The sequence below is a fragment of the Temnothorax curvispinosus genome, unplaced genomic scaffold (assembly GCF_003070985.1).
Source record: "Temnothorax curvispinosus isolate PA1 unplaced genomic scaffold, ASM307098v1 QBEX01014930.1, whole genome shotgun sequence".
NCBI classification, from domain to species: domain Eukaryota; kingdom Metazoa; phylum Arthropoda; class Insecta; order Hymenoptera; family Formicidae; genus Temnothorax; species Temnothorax curvispinosus.
The window spans coordinates 32,512-50,839 of NW_020224710.1; the positions used below are offsets into that span (position 1 = coordinate 32,512).

The 18,328-nt window shown below is 34.0% G+C and overlaps 3 protein-coding genes across 4 annotated transcripts; 1 reads left to right on the forward strand and 2 right to left on the reverse strand.

Moving 5' to 3' along the window:
* Window positions 1–6: 6 nt before the first annotated feature.
* LOC112465162 (thiamine transporter 1-like) lies at window positions 7–4,833 on the reverse strand. Its single transcript, XM_025032590.1, has 8 exons — window positions 4,668–4,833; window positions 4,155–4,298; window positions 3,760–3,958; window positions 3,292–3,676; window positions 2,596–3,003; window positions 791–983; window positions 282–417; window positions 7–212 (listed from the first exon to the last, which is right to left on the reverse strand). The coding sequence occupies exons 3-8, from the start codon at window positions 3,877–3,879 to the stop codon at window positions 96–98; spliced, it is 1,359 nt and encodes a 452-aa protein (XP_024888358.1). The 5' UTR covers window positions 3,880–3,958; window positions 4,155–4,298; window positions 4,668–4,833; the 3' UTR covers window positions 7–95.
* A 1,282-nt stretch (window positions 4,834–6,115) lies between these two features.
* Window positions 6,116–11,435, forward strand: LOC112465147 (protein abrupt-like). The gene is made up of 4 exons (XM_025032556.1): window positions 6,116–6,320; window positions 7,025–7,218; window positions 7,588–7,764; window positions 10,299–11,435. Exons 1-4 carry the CDS (start codon window positions 6,131–6,133, stop codon window positions 10,983–10,985), a joined length of 1,248 nt encoding a protein of 415 aa, XP_024888324.1. The 5' UTR covers window positions 6,116–6,130; the 3' UTR covers window positions 10,986–11,435.
* Window positions 11,436–11,580: 145 nt separating this feature from the next.
* Window positions 11,581–17,008, reverse strand: LOC112465146 (actin-interacting protein 1). 2 transcript variants are annotated; one of them, XM_025032554.1, is made up of 14 exons: window positions 16,850–17,008; window positions 15,125–15,246; window positions 14,963–15,053; window positions 14,528–14,675; window positions 14,253–14,420; window positions 13,995–14,163; window positions 13,772–13,900; window positions 13,596–13,700; window positions 13,178–13,498; window positions 12,827–12,946; window positions 12,586–12,744; window positions 12,142–12,144; window positions 11,882–12,032; window positions 11,581–11,819 (listed from the first exon to the last, which is right to left on the reverse strand). In XM_025032554.1, exons 1-14 carry the CDS (start codon window positions 16,863–16,865, stop codon window positions 11,710–11,712), a joined length of 1,812 nt encoding a protein of 603 aa, XP_024888322.1. In that variant the 5' UTR covers window positions 16,866–17,008; the 3' UTR covers window positions 11,581–11,709. The 2 variants fall into 2 exon arrangements, with proteins under 2 accessions (XP_024888322.1, XP_024888323.1); XM_025032555.1 differs by lacking the exon at window positions 12,142–12,144 and having other exon boundaries at window positions 16,850–17,007.
* Window positions 17,009–18,328: the final 1,320 nt, after the last annotated feature.

Genomic DNA, 18,328 nt, shown 5'->3' on the forward strand with positions numbered 1-18,328 from the left:
TTTTGATTTAAAATAGTTTGCATAACGGATTTTGTTGAATTTAATAAAAGTTTATTCAACCTGTTTTATATTAGTATATACTGTAGAATGAAAAGTTATCTCATTCGTCGTTGAATGTGATTCATGTCTCGGCGATATCGCAGAACATTGATTATGCTCAGCACAATGTATATCACAGCCAAGACCATAAAATAACCGCCGTAAACGTAGAACTAAAAAGCGAAGACTAATATTATTAGGAAATATGCAAATTTGATGCATTATCGGCATATAATTCTTACCTGCTGTCTAATATCTAACATAATCGTATTGACGACTATAAGCGTCAGCAGGCTTTGCATTAATAATGCGAGAAATATGTTTACGCCGAATATTAAGCCGTGACTATCCTCAGATATACATTTAGCAACTTCAAAGCTATAAACAAGCAAAAACAAACAATCTCATTTTTTCCTCCCTTATGCGCAATTTAATAAAGAAATTATTTCAACTTTCGACAGATACCGTAAAGTTCATATATACCCCACACAGCATAAAAAACTTTTGTTTTAATAATAAAATTTAAAAGATAACGATTATTTAAGTCCTTGTTTTATTTCATCACATAATTATTGTCTCATATATAATTTTTCATATATACCGTATGTATTGTATATGTATAAAACCTATTATATCAACATTTTAGTAAAATTTATCTGTTGTTTTTTTCTTTCTTTTAGAAGAACTTTTTAACGAGAGTCATTTTTGTTATAAATCCTCTGATATTAATTGTATTAATTAAGAAATTCACCTTGCGACAGTGACCATGGTGTGGTAAATTACGCCGAATATGATATAGCCGGCGTATAAGAGCCAAATGTTATAACTGTAAGAAGATGCCAATAATATAGATCCTTCTAAGAATGCGAATACAGAACAGATTATGTCTCCGAATCGAACCCAGTTGAACCGTATCTTTCCTACAGAAAATACGCTTATTGCACCTGATAAAAAAAAGTTGCGTAAAAGAATACTGTTGAGAAGTTTACCTAATGTATATAATTTAATTTAATTAGTTCTTTTTTTAACTGCGCTCTTTGATCTTATTATTTAATTGTTATCTTGTTATACATCCCTTGTACTTTTTATATCAATTATCTGCTTTTGAATGAAACAATTATAATTATTCTATTTGTTTATTTTTTAATCTGTTCTCTATCAAAATATTTAAATAGATTGATAATTTGGACAAAATGTTTTATCTGTAGTATAATAGATTGAAGGAAATATCTATCGAGGTTATTAACACAAATTAAATACTATTCGCTTGTAAGCTTATCTTGAAGATAAGTTACAAACGATTAGAAAATCAAGGTTATATAGTTGCACAAGACAATGAACAATTAACAAATTAATAAAATATAATGATAATGGATATAATGTAACTCACATCATTATGCTTCAGCACAATTATGTTTCTTGATTTTAAGATTACATAATATCTACAGATATTACTATAATTTGATTACTTTAAACATTTTCTCTAATTATATATGCTTAGATCGATGCAAATTCATGTTGAGTAATTTAGTAAAAGGTTCACATGCTTATTGTTATCTTGTTATATATCCCTTGTACTTTTTATATCAATTATCTGTTTTTGAATAAAACTATTATAATTTTATTCTATTTGTTTATTTTTTAGCAAGTATTAATGCGTATTTCGCAAACGTATAAGATATTCATCCCTAAAAAAATTCAGTTTAATTCATTTTAGTTCATAAACAAAAAATAAATAAAAATAAAATAAAAATATTTAAGGCAGTCAGAAAGACAGTTACAGACTCGTATATATTGTTACGAAGCACGGAGAACGAGTGTGCGTAAGCAGATACCAGTTCGTTGGTGTATCTTCTTCGTGTATCGAACGTGATTATACGATCGATACGCGAGCATACGTAGACAGACTGGTGTCCGTTTACGCATACTTTGATTAATTATGTCTTACTGCACTCCTCCGTGTTTTGTAACCATGTTCAGGTTTGCAATTGTCTTCGTTTCATCAGTAAGTTATCTATCTTATGTTATTCGATCTTGTGCGCGTACTTATTTCAGTGTTATTTTATCATTAAAATCTTTTTACATAGATTTTCGCATAATTTGCGATTTTTTTATGTCTGTTACCTAATTTTAATTAAAATTTATATTATTTATTTACGTTATTTATTTATATTATTATATACGTTTACTTAATTCGTTTAATTTACATTATAATTTTAAAAAGTCCAAAATAAGGATTATATAGGACATTCCCGTCTTGTAATTCCTGTCTTGTATATGTACACTGACCGGCAGGAATGCCTGGACATTTTGATATGTATATGACATATATGTACATGTATATGTATATGTATTATGTGTCCAGGCATTCCTGCCGGTAGAGTGTACATAAACAATAAGAGATTGTCTTGTTATTAAATTTTATCGCTCAAACTCTGTCACTGCGTTTTGACTAATTGAGATGGCGCGTTTCATACTTTTATCCTTTCCTCTCCAATTTCATGTGTCGATTTTAATTTAAATAAGATTATTATATCAAGAGTGTTTTTCCCTTACCTACGATCGCGTATGCAAAATCCACAGCGCCATTATAAATCCTATCACCCGGCTTCACCGCAGTTTGCCAAAGCAATTGCGAATAAGTGGCGACCAAAAGATAACCGCAGGTAGACAAAGCCCACCAAGCCGACCACTTGATCACACGATAATTAGTGTAGGCTAGCACAAAGTGTTTCCACAGCAGCGCATACGCATTCTTTATCTTATGAAGCAATGTGTTTGGCTTCATTTTGCTATTTTTGTCGCACGATTTTTGTGAATTACTCAGCTGTTGTAATTGATCGATCGTCGGTTGTACAGTAGTAGATGAAATCTCTTCATTATTGGAAACGTCAACGCGATGGAAATAAATTGACTGACCCACAGGAGGCAAAAAGAGTGACCAGACTGTCGCAGTGCCAATGGCTGAAAATTATAGCCCGTAAATATATTACAATATGTAAAATGTAGTATAAAAAATATATATTACCTAAATATGTTTTATATTATATATAAATGTTTATAAAATGTTACATGTATAAAATTAAATAAAAAATCTTTCCTCATTGAACGATTTTAATTGTTTATAGTTCATACAAATTATCTATATAAAATTTTCATCTGTAAAATTTTATGTAAACTTAAATATATCATGATAAATATTTAAAATTTATACATGTAACTTATATTTTAAACCTATATTATTTTACGTACCTGAAAGAGTTAAATAATTAAGTTGATGATAGTTTAACAAATCAAAGGAAGCTGTTAACTGTGCTACAACACCAGATATGCTGCGCCCAAATAAAGAGGCTGCTTTAGTGTGACTTGTGACCTCTTGATAATGCTTTTTATCTACCTTAGCATAAATGTAAGTATAATAAGCCACCTCGGCAGACATAAACAAGCCGAAAAAGAATTTAGCAATCTGTAAAATCAGCACGATTTTCCCGAGTATTATTAGAAGAAAAGTTATACTACCAGAAAGACCACAGAGTATTATGATAGGTTTATATCTAATAAAATCTGTGATCAGAAACACAAGTATTAATGTTGATAAGTAACTATATGTAGTCACAGGATAGATCTCGTGATTCACCTGAAAGATCAATATGTGTTCTCAATATCATTTAAAAAATTAAACGCGCGTTCATATCTATTTAATCACTTCATTGAACTAACTTCACTGGCTGTAAAATTTTTCCACCCAGTCAAATAATCGGTTATAAACGATTCAGAAGGCCGAAAGTCTTTAAAACATCCAAACAAGCACAAAATACATGAGATCTTGACCCAATGCATAATGGTTTACAAATATTTGTCCTTTACTCAAAAAATTATGTGTTACGTCAACAAGTTTAAAAGAATTTTCAATATATATCTGAAAAAAAAAGAAGCAATTTATTTAATACACAACCAATCAGTCATCAATAAATGATATGCTTATGTTAATCAAATTTCTACTTAATAAATACTATTATAAAAGTAAAACATATAAGATAATGTGCTTTTAGTTATTTAATATACATGTAAATATTGTTTTAGTAATTAATTGTCCATTATAAATATAATATTACCTGATATTCTTTTAATTAACAAAAGGCAGATATCCTCAATAATCAGTCAGTCCGACAGTCTTGTAATGCTCCTGTTATCGTCACTCGTCACACTGCGTCCATGTACATTCAGAACTTGGCGCGAGACGCTTACCTACCGTGTCTCTACTTATCAGAATACATTCTTATCAGAATACTACGATTACTACGCCATCTACTATCTTCTAATACGAACTAATAACAGAAAAAGATAACTCTCAAAAATTTGTTCCTGCATCCGTATAAATAAACTTTAAATGCTTTATGTACGTTGCTTATCTTCTTAAATTAGTCATACAAATTTTTTTTGCTGAAGAAAATTTCTACACATTGATGAACAGCATAATATTAAATTATTTATAAATAATGGTTGATTTATATTTCATCTTTTAATAAAACATAAGTTTTTTAAAACTATAAAGAATAAATATGTAAAGTAAATAAAATAAGTAATAAAAAATATAATATATACAAAAATTTAATACACTATCTTACCTAATACTCCTTATCCCATTTCATGTTGCATTATAGAGAAATATAACTTCTATAACAGTAGGATAAGGCATAGCTAGTCTAGCTTTCAGCCATACATTTCACTTTGCATGCAAAAAAATGCAACATGACGTAACGACGAAAGGACGATTTTGGAACGATTCAGACTAAAAATTCTGATTAATTAATCAGCGAGTAACTTATCAAGCAATATCTTTACTGTTTGTTTGCGTGGATGGAATTATAATCTTTTGTTGCTCCAATGAATTGAAAGAGAGATTAGATTAGAGACATAATGAATTATACAGTTCGGAATTTTGCAAGCATCCTTTGCCGATTTGAACACTGATTAAGTTAATCGGCGATTAACTTATCGAGCAATCCTTGTAGCAATTCGTTAACATGGATAGAATTATCAATTCTTTTTTATCGTTTAACATACGAGAAAAAAGGATTAGGGATGGTGAATTTTTATTACTCGGGGGAAAAAATTTTCAATATATAAATTATATATAAAACATGTCCATATATATTTTTTTCTCTTTTGTATAATATATCTCTATTTGCATATACATGAAAAATAATAAAAATTAAAAAATAATTAAAAGGAAAATTTTTTTTCACAAAGAGAGTGAAGTTTGAGAAAATGAGAAAAATTACCCATATAATGTAAATGTAATAATTGTAAAATATAATTATATATAAAATTATACGTATTTAGACTATTGTATATATAATCTAATCATAATTTTACTTTTTGTAAAAGAACAGTTATTTTTTAATGATTTTTCTTTGTTATTTGCGCGCGAATTTTAGGTGATCTAACTCGTTAACTCTAAAGGCCACTTCTACCAAGCTCCGATTAACTTATTAATCGTTGATTAGTGATTATTAGTCCATTGGAAATAAATTTCAATAAATAAATTTTTTTTTTTTTTTTTTATTCAAATAAAGAAAAGACCGTGGGGGTACCCATGTGGTCGTAGTAGCAAAACCGAAATCTAAATTGCATCACATCAAAACAAAAGACACCCCCAGTAAAACAGTACGTGGATCCACGTTATTGCTACGTGGATTCGACGTGAATTCGACGAAATTACGTGATTCGACGTGGATGTGACGTTCCTGTTTTACTGGGGACTTCGACCAAATCAACATGGACGCCTCAATAAAAGCGTCCCAAACAGAAGTTAACCACGTAATAAAACTCATAAACTCTTATAACTTTGAACTCAAAACTGTGTAAATGTATGAATGTATGTATATTTGTTCGTGTATGTCCGCGGTGTTGGGAACTCGGTATTGCCGTAGGTACGTTAAGCCCAAGGAACTGCGCGGATCACTTCCCCCTGCGGCCAATAAATAAATTTAGTCCATTGGCAAAATTTCAAAGTTAGCCTGCCTTCAAGAAATGGTCGAAAAAAGCGTCAAACGGCGGTGAATTCGTTTCCAGGCGACGTCGACAGATGGCTGGAACCGCTTTGTCGGTCACACGCTCAGCGTGCTTCTCTCATTGCCCGCATTGCCGCGCGGTCCGCGCCAATCGCGATTATGGCGCTCGCCAGATGAGAGAGGAGCAGTGGAGCAGTGAAGTGAAGTGGAGCAGTGTCGCGCTGGGAACGGTCGTTTTGCGGCGGACGAGCGATTTTTCACGAGGTAAGGCACGACGGACGCGGGCTCTCGGTCCTCCCGCCGATCTTCCGACGCGGATCGACATAACGACGTCCCCGGATCGGCGCTGCCGAGGCTATCGTCGCGGATCGCGGGGACGTCGCGAACGGCCGTTCTTTTCCTCCAGCCATACCTGAGTACAATAATAGATTTGGCTGGAACCTGCCCAGAGCCTGATTAAATAAATAGTATTGTGTCCCTCGGTGTCTCTCGGCCTGGCGCCACCTCCCTTACGTCGCGATCTCGCGATCCCGCGACGTAGATTCAGATTTCCCATTCTCTCGCGAATCGAGCGGAGAATCCCCTTTCGCACCCTGCAATTTCGCGGCTCTCGTAACGTTTTAACCTTTCACCCCGTACGACGAGAGGGTCGAATTGTTACGTTTGCCTTGATTACGCGGGCGACGTTTAATGTCGTTGGGCGCGTGTGAATAAGTACAGACTGATATCGAACTGAATATCGTGTGACGAGGTATCCTTCACCGCGATGCCGCCTCCGCGAAAGAACAATTTTGTACAACCGTGAAAATTACATGTCTCTTAAAGCTCAGTTGCATATATTTTGCTGTGAGCTGGCACTCTGTTCTGTTTTTCTTTTCTCTCTTATGCAGTCATTAAGACTCAATCCTGGATCAACTTTCCTCCCTTGTGAAACGCGGAATTTTAATAGAATCCTTTTCTTCCTACAGCAGGTAGCAATATGGAAGGTCAACAGTTCTGTTTGCGATGGCATAATTTTCAAAATACTCTCTTGAGCTCGCTTCCAAAGTTGCTGGATGGAGGTCACCTGACAGACGTTACGCTCAGCGCCGGGGGTAGACACATTCATGCTCACAGAATCATACTCTCGGCTTGTAGTTATTATTTTAAAGAACTCTTTAAGGTATATATAAATAAAAAGTGTCTCTCGATTATGTTATGCAAACGAATAACATATCGATCTGTTAACGATATAACAGACGTATGAATTTCTTATACATTTTCAATGAACTCTAAATACTATCGTATATTAATATTAAATATTTATATTATTTTCGTTACTTCTGTGCTTCTTTTTTTTACAAGTAGAAACATCTAACAGTGCAAGAATGGAAATATTCAGGATTGTTAATTTTATCGCTTAAATAAGTTAAACGTTATGTTTTTCTAAATTATTTCAAGTCAATATTGTATCACAAATATGTATCGTGATCAAATCGTAGCTTAAACTTCTACTGAGAATCAGATGAGAACTTTACGAATGAATTTTTAGGACTTGAACTCCTTGCAACATCCGGTCATTGTGCTACCAGGCATGGAATATGCAAATCTGTGCGCTCTGGTCAAGTTTATGTATAATGGAGAAGTGAATATTTATCAAGAGCAATTACCTGCACTTTTAGCTATGGCTGACACATTGCACATTTGTGGATTAGCTGATATGGCTGGGGTAAGTGTTTCTTGTGTTGTTAAGTAACGTTAAAAAATATAGGAGCCATTTTGAAGTATTAAAAAAGTTTATATTGTGTAAAAAAAGAATTATATAATACTCTCTGTATTTATATTGTGTTTTCTCTGAATGTATTGTACCTCTTCATTTTTTGCCTGTAATTTATTTTTTTATATCAGCACTTCTGGCGTCATATAAAACAGTTTATGAAAATTATTGTACATCTAATTCTTTGCCTTTATACCTAATTGTGAAACAAATAATAATATCTAAAGTAATGACATAATTATTTATTCTAGTTGCATATTGTGTACCAATTTTTATTTTTTGTATTAATTTCCAAAATGAGATAGTAATGATTTGTGTATTTGAGACATACAAATCATGGAAATATGATTTTCATTATTATTATTAGGTCAGGTCGAGTATACTTGCAGGCTCGCTAATTATGCATAAGAAGTAGATAATATTGATAAATATATAATGATTATACTACGCTATAATTCAGAAATAAAAACCGCAATTTTCTTATTATATTACTGGCGTGTTTCTTTTTAGTACTTAAGGTAATTAGCATGAATAATATTTAATCATTTTAATACGCTTGTTCTCAAACAAAAATTTTTGATTGCTTATAACAAAGCATGTGTTTCTTAAGCGCCGTTACATAAAAATATGATTCCTCTTAATAGTTCTTACTATTCCTTACAGATAGATATTAAACATTTTATCTTTCACAAATATGTCTGTTGCAAATGTGCATAAAATAACTGTATTGTTGATACGTTCAGCAATATAGCCAGTATGTAATATATAGCCGTGCGAAATTTATGCAATCTTTTTTTTTTTATTAATAAGTTGCACCATATTAAACAACAATGCATTTTCCTTTCACATTCTTTCTCCCTTTTTTTCATTAACATTGATATACAACTGTTTATGCATTGTAATATTTAATTAATAGTATCTATATACTCAATAGCTCATAAATAATATTGCTTCTTAATGGAATATGTCAATATACTCAATATATTATTTTCCAATTTTTCTAAACTATAACACATTGCATATTAAAGATATAATCTAATATGCGATAGCAGTATGTGTTGTAAGCATTTATTAGAGTTGTAAGCAAATCTATTAAATAGAATTCGTCTTATCTGTAAATCGTGATATAAATTCTATGTACTACAGTATATTATATATATTATTGTAAATGCTATCCTGGTAACATGCATGTCTGATACCAATGTACCTAAAAGAATTACAGAATTGCCGCAATACTGTCGCAAATATACTTTTACAAAGGTCGTAGATTAATCAATTTCTTTCGTATTTATTCAGCAGAACGGAGAACGAAGTAAAAATTCATGTTTGCTTGTTCCTCACTTAATCTTTTTATATTATCCTGATCGTGTTGTTTTGTTCAGGTTACTTAAACACATTCACTGTCGTTCCTCAAGAAGTACTTCACGAAGGAATTATACCGCTACACATATTATGTTCGTACATGCATCGAAGGAACGATAATGAATAAAAACGATATCCACGAGATCAAGATCGTTGTGTGTGTTGCAACTAAATGCAAGTGGATGCATCCCATGGAACCTTACCCCATAGAATGACTTTACAGGTATATCTAAAATAGCTTCTTCCATGAATCTCTAAATTACTAAAACTATATATTACCGAAGTTAGAACGGCGATTTTATACAACACTTATGTGTTTTTTTTTTCGCAGTACAATAATGCTTAACAGTTTAGTCAAGTGTGATGATAACAAACGTTTAGCACTAATTTGTCAAATTTTAAAGACGTTATTAGCTAAAGGAAAAAAAAAAGAAAAAATGAAACGCATAAAAACCTAAAAATAAAGAAGTTTTGTAAATAGATTTCAGATATAGTCAACGATCTTGGATTTTTATGTGCTAAACAGTTAGAATTTAGTAATAATAACTCTTGACTAAATATTTTTTATATAAAATTAGATATTTTGTTAGGAATACTTATTATTGTTTAACAAATATATATTTGTAGAAGTATTAATATAAACTGAAAGAACAAAATTTATTAATTGTTTTAAAAATTATCATGCTAAATATCCTTAAGTAATATATCCTAATATCGATTTTAAATAGATCATTAACGTGCAATGCATAACCTGTTGTATAATATATATAGAATATGTTTTAGCTTGTTTTCTTGAATTTTGAAGGATACATTCATCGTTGTATGTCATCAATACCGTACTCTGACAAAAGTTAGAGAATACGTTTGCTGCAATTATCAAAAGCAATTCGCATTCTTGTATAAATCTTTATAATAGTATGATATATTTTACTTAATATTATTGTAAAACCTAACATACTTTTAATATAAATGCATAGGCAATAAAGAGTATGACGCCGCATAGTTAATACACTTTTAGATCGTTTTTTTTTTTTCTAAAATAATTGTCTTTAATGGTGTTTTTAGTGGAAAAAATATAATTATTTAATGTAATTTACATGATTATGCATGTCTTTTTATTTCAGAAAAATTCGAGACAGGATAACGGCTTGTATGTGCAATCGTCAGTAGTGCATCCTCAGGAAAGACTATCGAACGAAGAGATAATAAAGACGGAGTCGAAAGACAATATAACGGCTACTGGATCATCAGAATCGGTATCAGTACCCTTGCCTAAAGTAATGGATAACTTAGAGGATTACGAGCCTAGCAACGATCAAGAAAGTATACCGTATTGCGTTAAGACGAAGCCATATTACTCCATAAATGCGAAGCTAAACCAAAGGGAGAAAACGTCTGTTCCTGTTAACGCATCTGCTAATAAGTATATCGATAGAGGCTACTCAGAGAATATAGCGGACGAGGCAGCGTCGATCGTGGAGGATCAAGTTACCCCTATAGAAGATGTAAAACCACCGCCAGCCGTGTGGGACGCGAGTTTCAAGTTGCTTACGGCGTCTGCACCCAATAGAACTTCCCAGACTTACAACAAATCCAGTGTCACTTGTCTTATCTGTGGTAAACAATTGAGTAATCAGTACAACTTGCGAGTACACATGGAGACGCATAGCAATAGCTCGTACAGCTGCACATCGTGTTCGCATGTATCGCGATCGCGAGACGCACTTAGGAAACACGTGTCCTACAGGCACCCGGTAGCTTCTTCTCAAAAACGTCCACGGTATAATACGTCAAAATCATCAATAATATGATGATAAAGTCACTACTATTCGATATAGACATTTATGTGTCTATAATCTATATAGACATTTTAACCCTCGCTAGGATACCTTTCTATTAAAAATTTAAAATTTTCGTTAAATTACGAAAAGAGAAAGAAAAAGAGATTGAGACAAAAAGATATTTTGTTAAATGTATTTAAAATATTAAAAATAATAGAGCGTTGTTCTAGATATGTTGAATTAGAGAATAATTTAGCGACAAAGTTCATAGAATGAACATGCCTACCTATGAATGATAGATTACGAACATAGTTGAATTTTTAAAAGCAGCACTGGACTGATTAATGATAAGACAAGTCATAACATCTTCGTTAAGTGTACAAAGTAAAGTGTGATCATGTTCCTGAAGACCTTTAATGTTCGAATTGTTATCGCTTTCTTGTTATTGTTACATCGTTTTAATAAAAACAAATTAGATAAGTCGTGTGATTCTTAGTGCAAAGGCAATATCTCTACATATGTTCAAAAATGAAGCTGCAGCGCGAGAACTGCGGTTTTAGTTATATGGGATGTGAATTATTCTATTAATAAAGTCGATAAAAAAGGTGCAAAAGAGATTGCAATATAATTTTTTAATCATATATCAAGAATTGTATTAAAAAATAATATACAATATTCGTAGACTACGAAATAAATAAAATGCCTCCAAAATTGAGTTTCCTTAGACGTGGCAATAAATTCTTCCAAAAGTTAATTATATCTTTTCTATACGCCATATTTTAGTATTGCAGTCCTGTCCGACGGAGATTAAGGTTTCCTCATCCAGCCAGACCAAGCGCGTTATTTGACTCTGAGGATGAGCATCTAAAACACGTGAATGTTTGTTAATTGCAATCCGTTTACAAATGGGAATTTGCTACGCTTACTTTTGATGATGGTATGTTTTGCTGGATTTGTCACACTCCAGATGATGATAGTCGTGTCAAGACTACCGCTCGCAACCATGTCAGAATTTGGAGACCACGCGACAGAGTTTACTCTTGCATTGTGGAAGCCCCATTCTCTATTATGCGCAAGCTGCAAAATTAAATCAATATCTTTTAGATTATGTCTTTAAAATCATGTTCTTTTTAAACTATATTTGTATGAGTATACAAATATTTAGTTCCATTTATATGCTACTCACCCTCTGTGTTAATCCAATAAGCACAATAACAAGCCATTAATAGCGATTAATTCATTTAAAAAAGCATGATTACTTTATGCTTAATTACTACATTGCAAATATTGCCAACATATTATAGTGCATCACAATTAAATTTAGTAAAGAAATATAAGAGTGGTTCTCTCTACGTAAGTAGAATTATCTGTTACGATTGACTTTTTATTACAACCATATTGAATTATGACGTTAAAAACAAAAAATATGAATCTATTTGGAAACGTTAAGAGTCTGGAGTGTTATTACTATTCTTACTATATTTATGGTATTTCTATCACAATATTACTGATAGCATATATATAACACACAAATACACAATCGTACAAAACTTATAGCTACATTTTTAGCTGTGCACAGTTGAATCTAAATTATTTTAAATTGTCCTTTATATAAAGTATTGTATATTACCTTGTATTCTGGTACGGCATACAGTATAACTTTTCTGTTTGCATCACAGGCAACTAAATATTTATTATCGGGACTATATGAGGCATCCGTAACTGGACCCAGGTGTTCTAGTTCAGTCTTTTGAGTTAATGTAGTATCCGAAAACTCGTAAATATATACCTACGTGTAAATTGTACAAAGATTAATAATAGCATGAACAAATTTTTACATTTTTCGTATAATATATAAATAAGAGACAAACTTTGTTATCAGATGTAGATCCAATAGCTACGTCTCCGGTTTCTTGATTAATTGACACGCACGATGGTTCGTAATTGATCGATAGACTTGACAGCTTTTTACCATCCTGTGTAACTGCGATCTGCAAAGCGCAATTATCAATATAACATCGTTGTTATGCGAAATTTACATGTGCAAAGTGTCCACAAAGATGCTTATCGCATTTTCGAATATATTTAGCAATAGCATAAAAAAATATTTTTTCTATGTCTACAACACTGAATTAATTTCAAGCTTGCTAAATATTTTGTTAGGATTTGTTAGATAAATCTGTGAAATCGAGAATGTGAACCTTTGTGAATATTTGACCTACCTGTCGAACTGAGGCCACCACAACTATATCGTTATATATATCCAGACCTCGTGGTTGCGAATCCAATTTTACCACACTGGTCTCCGCGTACGCATTTGTCGCAATATCGATTGACCTTAAAGTATCGTCGATGCCGGCAGTATAGAGCAAGTTACCTGTGGCTTTCATCCCATTAATTTGATTACCGTGACCGTGCCCTTGTACGCGATCATTTTCCCCTGTCTCCGCATTCCAATTGGTGATGTAGCCATCGTGAGAACCGGTGTAAATCGTACTTCTATCTGGACTTAATGTTAGAACCGTTATTGGTTTATTATGGCCCTGAAGAGAGAATATTGAATCAAAATTGGTATATTGAAAAAGATATTAAGAGCAGTTCATCAATTCGAACTTCGAAAGAGATCAATAGAAGGATTACTTTTATTATCTTTATAGGCTTCTGAGGATTGTCGACGTCAAGATAGTTGATGAAGCCGCTAAGTGACACGGATAATAAATGATTTCCTTGCCATAGACAGCTCACCTGAAAATACACGAATTATTTTGATTTATTGCCTCCGTATATCTTTTAAACTGATTATACAAGTTACAAACTTGTTGATCGTCGACCGTCGTTCCCATGTTGAACTCGGTAATTAAAGAACGTGTTTCTACGTCCCACAGCTTACAAGTTTTATCTCCGGAGGCAGTTAATAACTGTTTACCATCGGGCTTCCATGCAACCTGTAAATATAAATGCATTGTTTGATTACATTTATTATAAATAATTTGTCATATTCTTATGTCACATTGCATTACATCGAAGTTAGATACATACTCCGTAGACTCCACCTTGATGTGCAGGGGATCCTACTTCCCCAACAAAATCAGAGGTTGTTCCATTATATATAAATACTTTCCCGTCGAATCCACCGGAAGCAAACAGATTTCCGTCAGGCGAATAACGTACGGTTTGAACAAAACGAGTATGCTCTTGCTTTGTCATCCTAAGATAAAATATGTAATGAGTCACGTGAAAAATTAGAATTCCTTAACACGGAATATAGACTGAGTTGAGTTTTGTGGATATACATACTTGAATTTGAATGGAGGGCCTTCGAATATACCGATAGTATTATCTTCACTTCCAGTTATTAATCTGAATGGTCTAGCCGGTCTAAAGTCGCACGAGTTGATAGATTTACTTTGACCAGAGATCTCGCCCACCGACGTCCCTGTTTCTGCCATAAAGACGTGTCCAAATCTGCTCGAAAGACCAATTATTAACATGTTAATATTACTTCTTTGGTCTATCTTGGTCCTTCTCTTCAATGGCATATCTTCTTTAGCATTCTATTGAGCAAAATATACCTTTCTCTTCCTTCTCCGACCACGACCATGCGCTGACTATCCGGTGACCAAGCGATGTCTTTAATGGGTCCACCAATAGGGTGAAATTCATTTTTTAATATATGCTCCTTATTAACTGTATCCCAAATACGTACTTTACCCGACTGATCTGAAATAAAATCCTCCATTAGTTTCTTCATACATCAAGATTAAATATAGAAAGGAATAAGTTGAAAAACGAGTTTGATTGTTGTGAAACATCTTATGTATCACAAAGCTTTAGATAAAAAAGTGATAACGCATAATCAAAAATTACGAGTAACAAATATCACGCACCATATTATTATTACGGTATTTTTATAATTTTTATGATAATTTCCGCGTTGTATACATACAATCTTCAAGTAATTAAAGATCTTTGTAATGTATAAATATTACAAATAAAATACGACATACCTCCCGAAGCTATATAAAAACCGCTAGGAGAATATTTGGCAACATTCACGGGGCAAGAATGTTCTGTATAAACGTCTGCGATTGCTGGATTCTGCAATGTTCAGAGAGACGCAAATTAGAATGTCCTTATTGGATAATAGTAAACATAGTATAGAAACTCACGTCAATATTTCTAATGATGACACTGTTACCATTGGTATATAAAAAGTTCTTTCCTTTGGGATCGCCACCCAGTACAAGAGGTTGTCCCCGTTGGGTTCTCGGTAATGCAGCTAATATATATTCTATAATATAAAAAACCAAAAATTGTAAAATAAGGAAACAGTAGGAAATTATCTGGAAACATCTTTAAATATATACTGGATATTCAAATAATACGTCAAATAATTGGACAGTCAATTAATATTCTAAATATCCAAATATCTGAATATTAATAGCATTATCTCATACTAATATATATTATAGACGTAATTTAAATTACAGATTCTCTAAAAATCACAATAGATAAAGTTTGTCAATATCGTCATTTTAATAACATCAAATTATTATTTTATATTCTATATTATTTATATATAAAGAATTATATATAAAAATTGTGTGTATATTATTTGCTGTATTATTTATTTATATTAGATATTTTTCGCAATATATTAAATAATGAGTAAAAATGATCAAGTTTATCGGGAAAATATTGTCATATAATACAAGCACAGAAGAGATCAAATATCACGCATAACAACGCATAATACATCCAGGTGCTGGAACCAAAATACTCTTCCTTGATACATTGGCACGGATCCAGCTGCTAATATTTCAAATTATTTTGAGCGCTAACAAGCTACAGTTTATTCTCCATCGTGCTATAGTTCCAGAGGTGATAATGTAAAAGAAATTTATAAGCGCATTAATAACACAATTTGCAAAAAAAAGTTATTTTAAAAGTAATATACATTAGCCTGAATATATAATAATAATGTCTTTCTTCTCTTTCCCTCCTTCGTTTTACAACCATTTCTTTTAATAAATAAAATAAAAAAAAAATTCTTTATTTTATTAAATAACTTTTTGTGTATATATTTAATATCTACATTATATATAATCAACTACTGCAAAATATTTTTCCATTTTTATATCTTACTTCAACCTGATAAGAGGACAATGTCGAGTGAATCTTATCTAAGGTCTAATTAAACCTTGATTTAGTATTTGTGAATCATCTTTTTTTTTACTTGTGACTAGCGTGTATATGTATATGTACAGGGTGTATCAAAAGTCTTGACACATTCTTACTTTATTTTTCACAAAAATTCAATTAGAGAATCAACTTTCCTTTATTTTCAATACAAAAAATCTTTATAACAAAGATTCAAAAATTGAAGATAAAATAAAAATCGTTCAAGATTAAGCAATAAACTTATTATTCCTTTGCACCGGATGCTATATTTTTATTTCGCGAAGGAAGGTGTCCCAATCTCGACATTAACGGAACACTCATCTACTCCAAATCCGCCTAGAACGAATCCTCAGAGTGAGAACGCCAATAACTTCCGAGCACCCTGTATATGCACACTGACATCAACCGTGCGTCCGGCGTATCGTGTCACACACGGCACATGTGTGACAACCGCTTCGTATTCGGGCGAGAGGAGCGAGAAGTAAATGAGAAATAAATGCGCGGAGCAGCGAGGGACGCGAAGGAAATCGCGGAGGAAACCTTCTTCCGTCGTCCCGGCGCGTCGCGACGCCTCGCGATCCGACCGGCGCGATAAGCAAACCGGAAAACGCGAGAGGAGAGAGGAACACCACCTCGCGCGGCTTCGAAATCGGTACGGTATTCGGCGAAAGGTACATACGCGTGATGCCTTTTTTTCTCGCACCGCGACTTACTCGTTTCGTACGACATCTCGCCGGTGTGCACCCTGTGACTCTGCGCGCCCAGCGATATTTAAACAGCGAAACCGAGCGAGGGGATCCGGTGTGTGACGTGAGGACGCGCGACGTCCACGGCAAGCCTACGTGCTACGTGTGATAGCTCGCGACACCACCTCCCGTACACACACACCACATACCACACACACACACGCGCGCACACATGCACACAATATACGCACGCACACGCACCCACACTCACGTGTGGGATATGGTGGGATACTTGTTCCACCCTTCGCCTTATTTGGTTGAAACATGAACGAAGGTATTGCTAGACGAGTCAGAGGCGTGCGCGTAACAGGTGCGCCTTGGGATAAGCGTTTACATGAGACGTATAACGAATCTGTCCCGTCGATTCGCCTCTCTGAAATCTGTAGACTTTATGCATCTCGAATGTGAAACAGCCTTAAGCGTCTTGGATTTAGAGAGAGAGAGAGAGAGAAAACACATACAATACAAGAGAAAATTAAAATATATATGCTTCTGGAGTGTCGAAATTTAAAATACATATACCCTCTACATTTTATAAATTTAAAATACAAATTGCTATACATTGCCTAAAATTAAAATTCTCACTTAAACTTAATGTATATCACCCTATACATTTTAGAAATTTAAACTACAGATTGCTATGCATTATACTTTGCAATCATCATGAAAAATAATAGAATATATAAATATATGAATAATCACATATGCGCGTAGCAATTATTCCCGCGGCCAAGGAACGCCCGCGAAACGAGGAAGCAGGAATGCCAATCAGAGAGAAGAATCTCTGTGCCAATCGCCGAAACGAGCGCTTTCCGAAAACAGCACACGAAGCGGTGACGAATGACGAGCGCGCGGCGAAGCACGAACACTTCCTACCTGTGCGAAATTCCTCCGGAGAATGATAACTGAGTGACTTACGCGGGTAACGCTACTCCGAGCGTTGATGGAAACAAGTGGCACGTCCGCTCGTCGTCAGAAACAACGTCGAAAACGCGCCGATCTTCGAGGTACGCAATTTTCAAGTTCAACGGTCGCGCCGCTAGTATGGACTAGTATGGAGTGGTACGGACTGCGCGGTGCCTACTACGTCACCGCATCGAGCCGCCGCGCCGGCGGCGCACGTGATTGGCCAGATCCGGGGGCTCGACTCACGAACCAATCGCGTTCGACTTCTCGCCCGACTGTGCGGCGGCACGGCGCGCGCAAGCGGCGCATTCGCAACGGCCTGCGCTGCGCATTTGCGCAAGTAATACGTGACACGTTCAACGTCGGATCGCGAGACGTTGTCGGTCGTGTAATTCCTTTCTCGCGAACGAAAAGAAATTCGGTTATATCGGGTGTTGCAAGCTGAACGTACGCCGAATATTTCGTTCGTTCTTGGTGTCAACTGAAAAGAGTGAGAAGCCGTCGCTAGACGAAATGAACGTCGAATGCCGTGTGCTGGAC

Coding starts and splice junctions, on each gene's coding strand:
- LOC112465162 (XM_025032590.1), bottom strand. CDS start 3,879: ATGCATTGGGTCAAGATCTCATGTATTTTGTGCTTGTTTGGATGTTTT. Junction 3,004..3,291: donor TAATTATTTAACTCTTTCAG/GTACGTAAAATA, acceptor TATAATTTTCAG/CCATTGGCACTGCGACAGTC. Junction 984..2,595: donor TTTTGCATACGCGATCGTAG/GTAAGGGAAAAA, acceptor TTTTTTTATCAG/GTGCAATAAGCGTATTTTCT.
- LOC112465147 (XM_025032556.1), top strand. CDS start 6,131: ATGGCTGGAACCGCTTTGTCGGTCACACGCTCAGCGTGCTTCTCTCAT. Junction 6,321..7,024: donor GACGAGCGATTTTTCACGAG/GTAAGGCACGAC, acceptor TTCTTCCTACAG/CAGGTAGCAATATGGAAGGT. Junction 7,219..7,587: donor ATTTTAAAGAACTCTTTAAG/GTATATATAAAT, acceptor ATGAATTTTTAG/GACTTGAACTCCTTGCAACA.
- LOC112465146 (XM_025032554.1), bottom strand. Junction 14,676..14,962: donor TTTTTATATAGCTTCGGGAG/GTATGTCGTATT, acceptor ATTTTATTTCAG/ATCAGTCGGGTAAAGTACGT. Junction 13,499..13,595: donor AGCCTATAAAGATAATAAAA/GTAATCCTTCTA, acceptor TTCTCTCTTCAG/GGCCATAATAAACCAATAAC.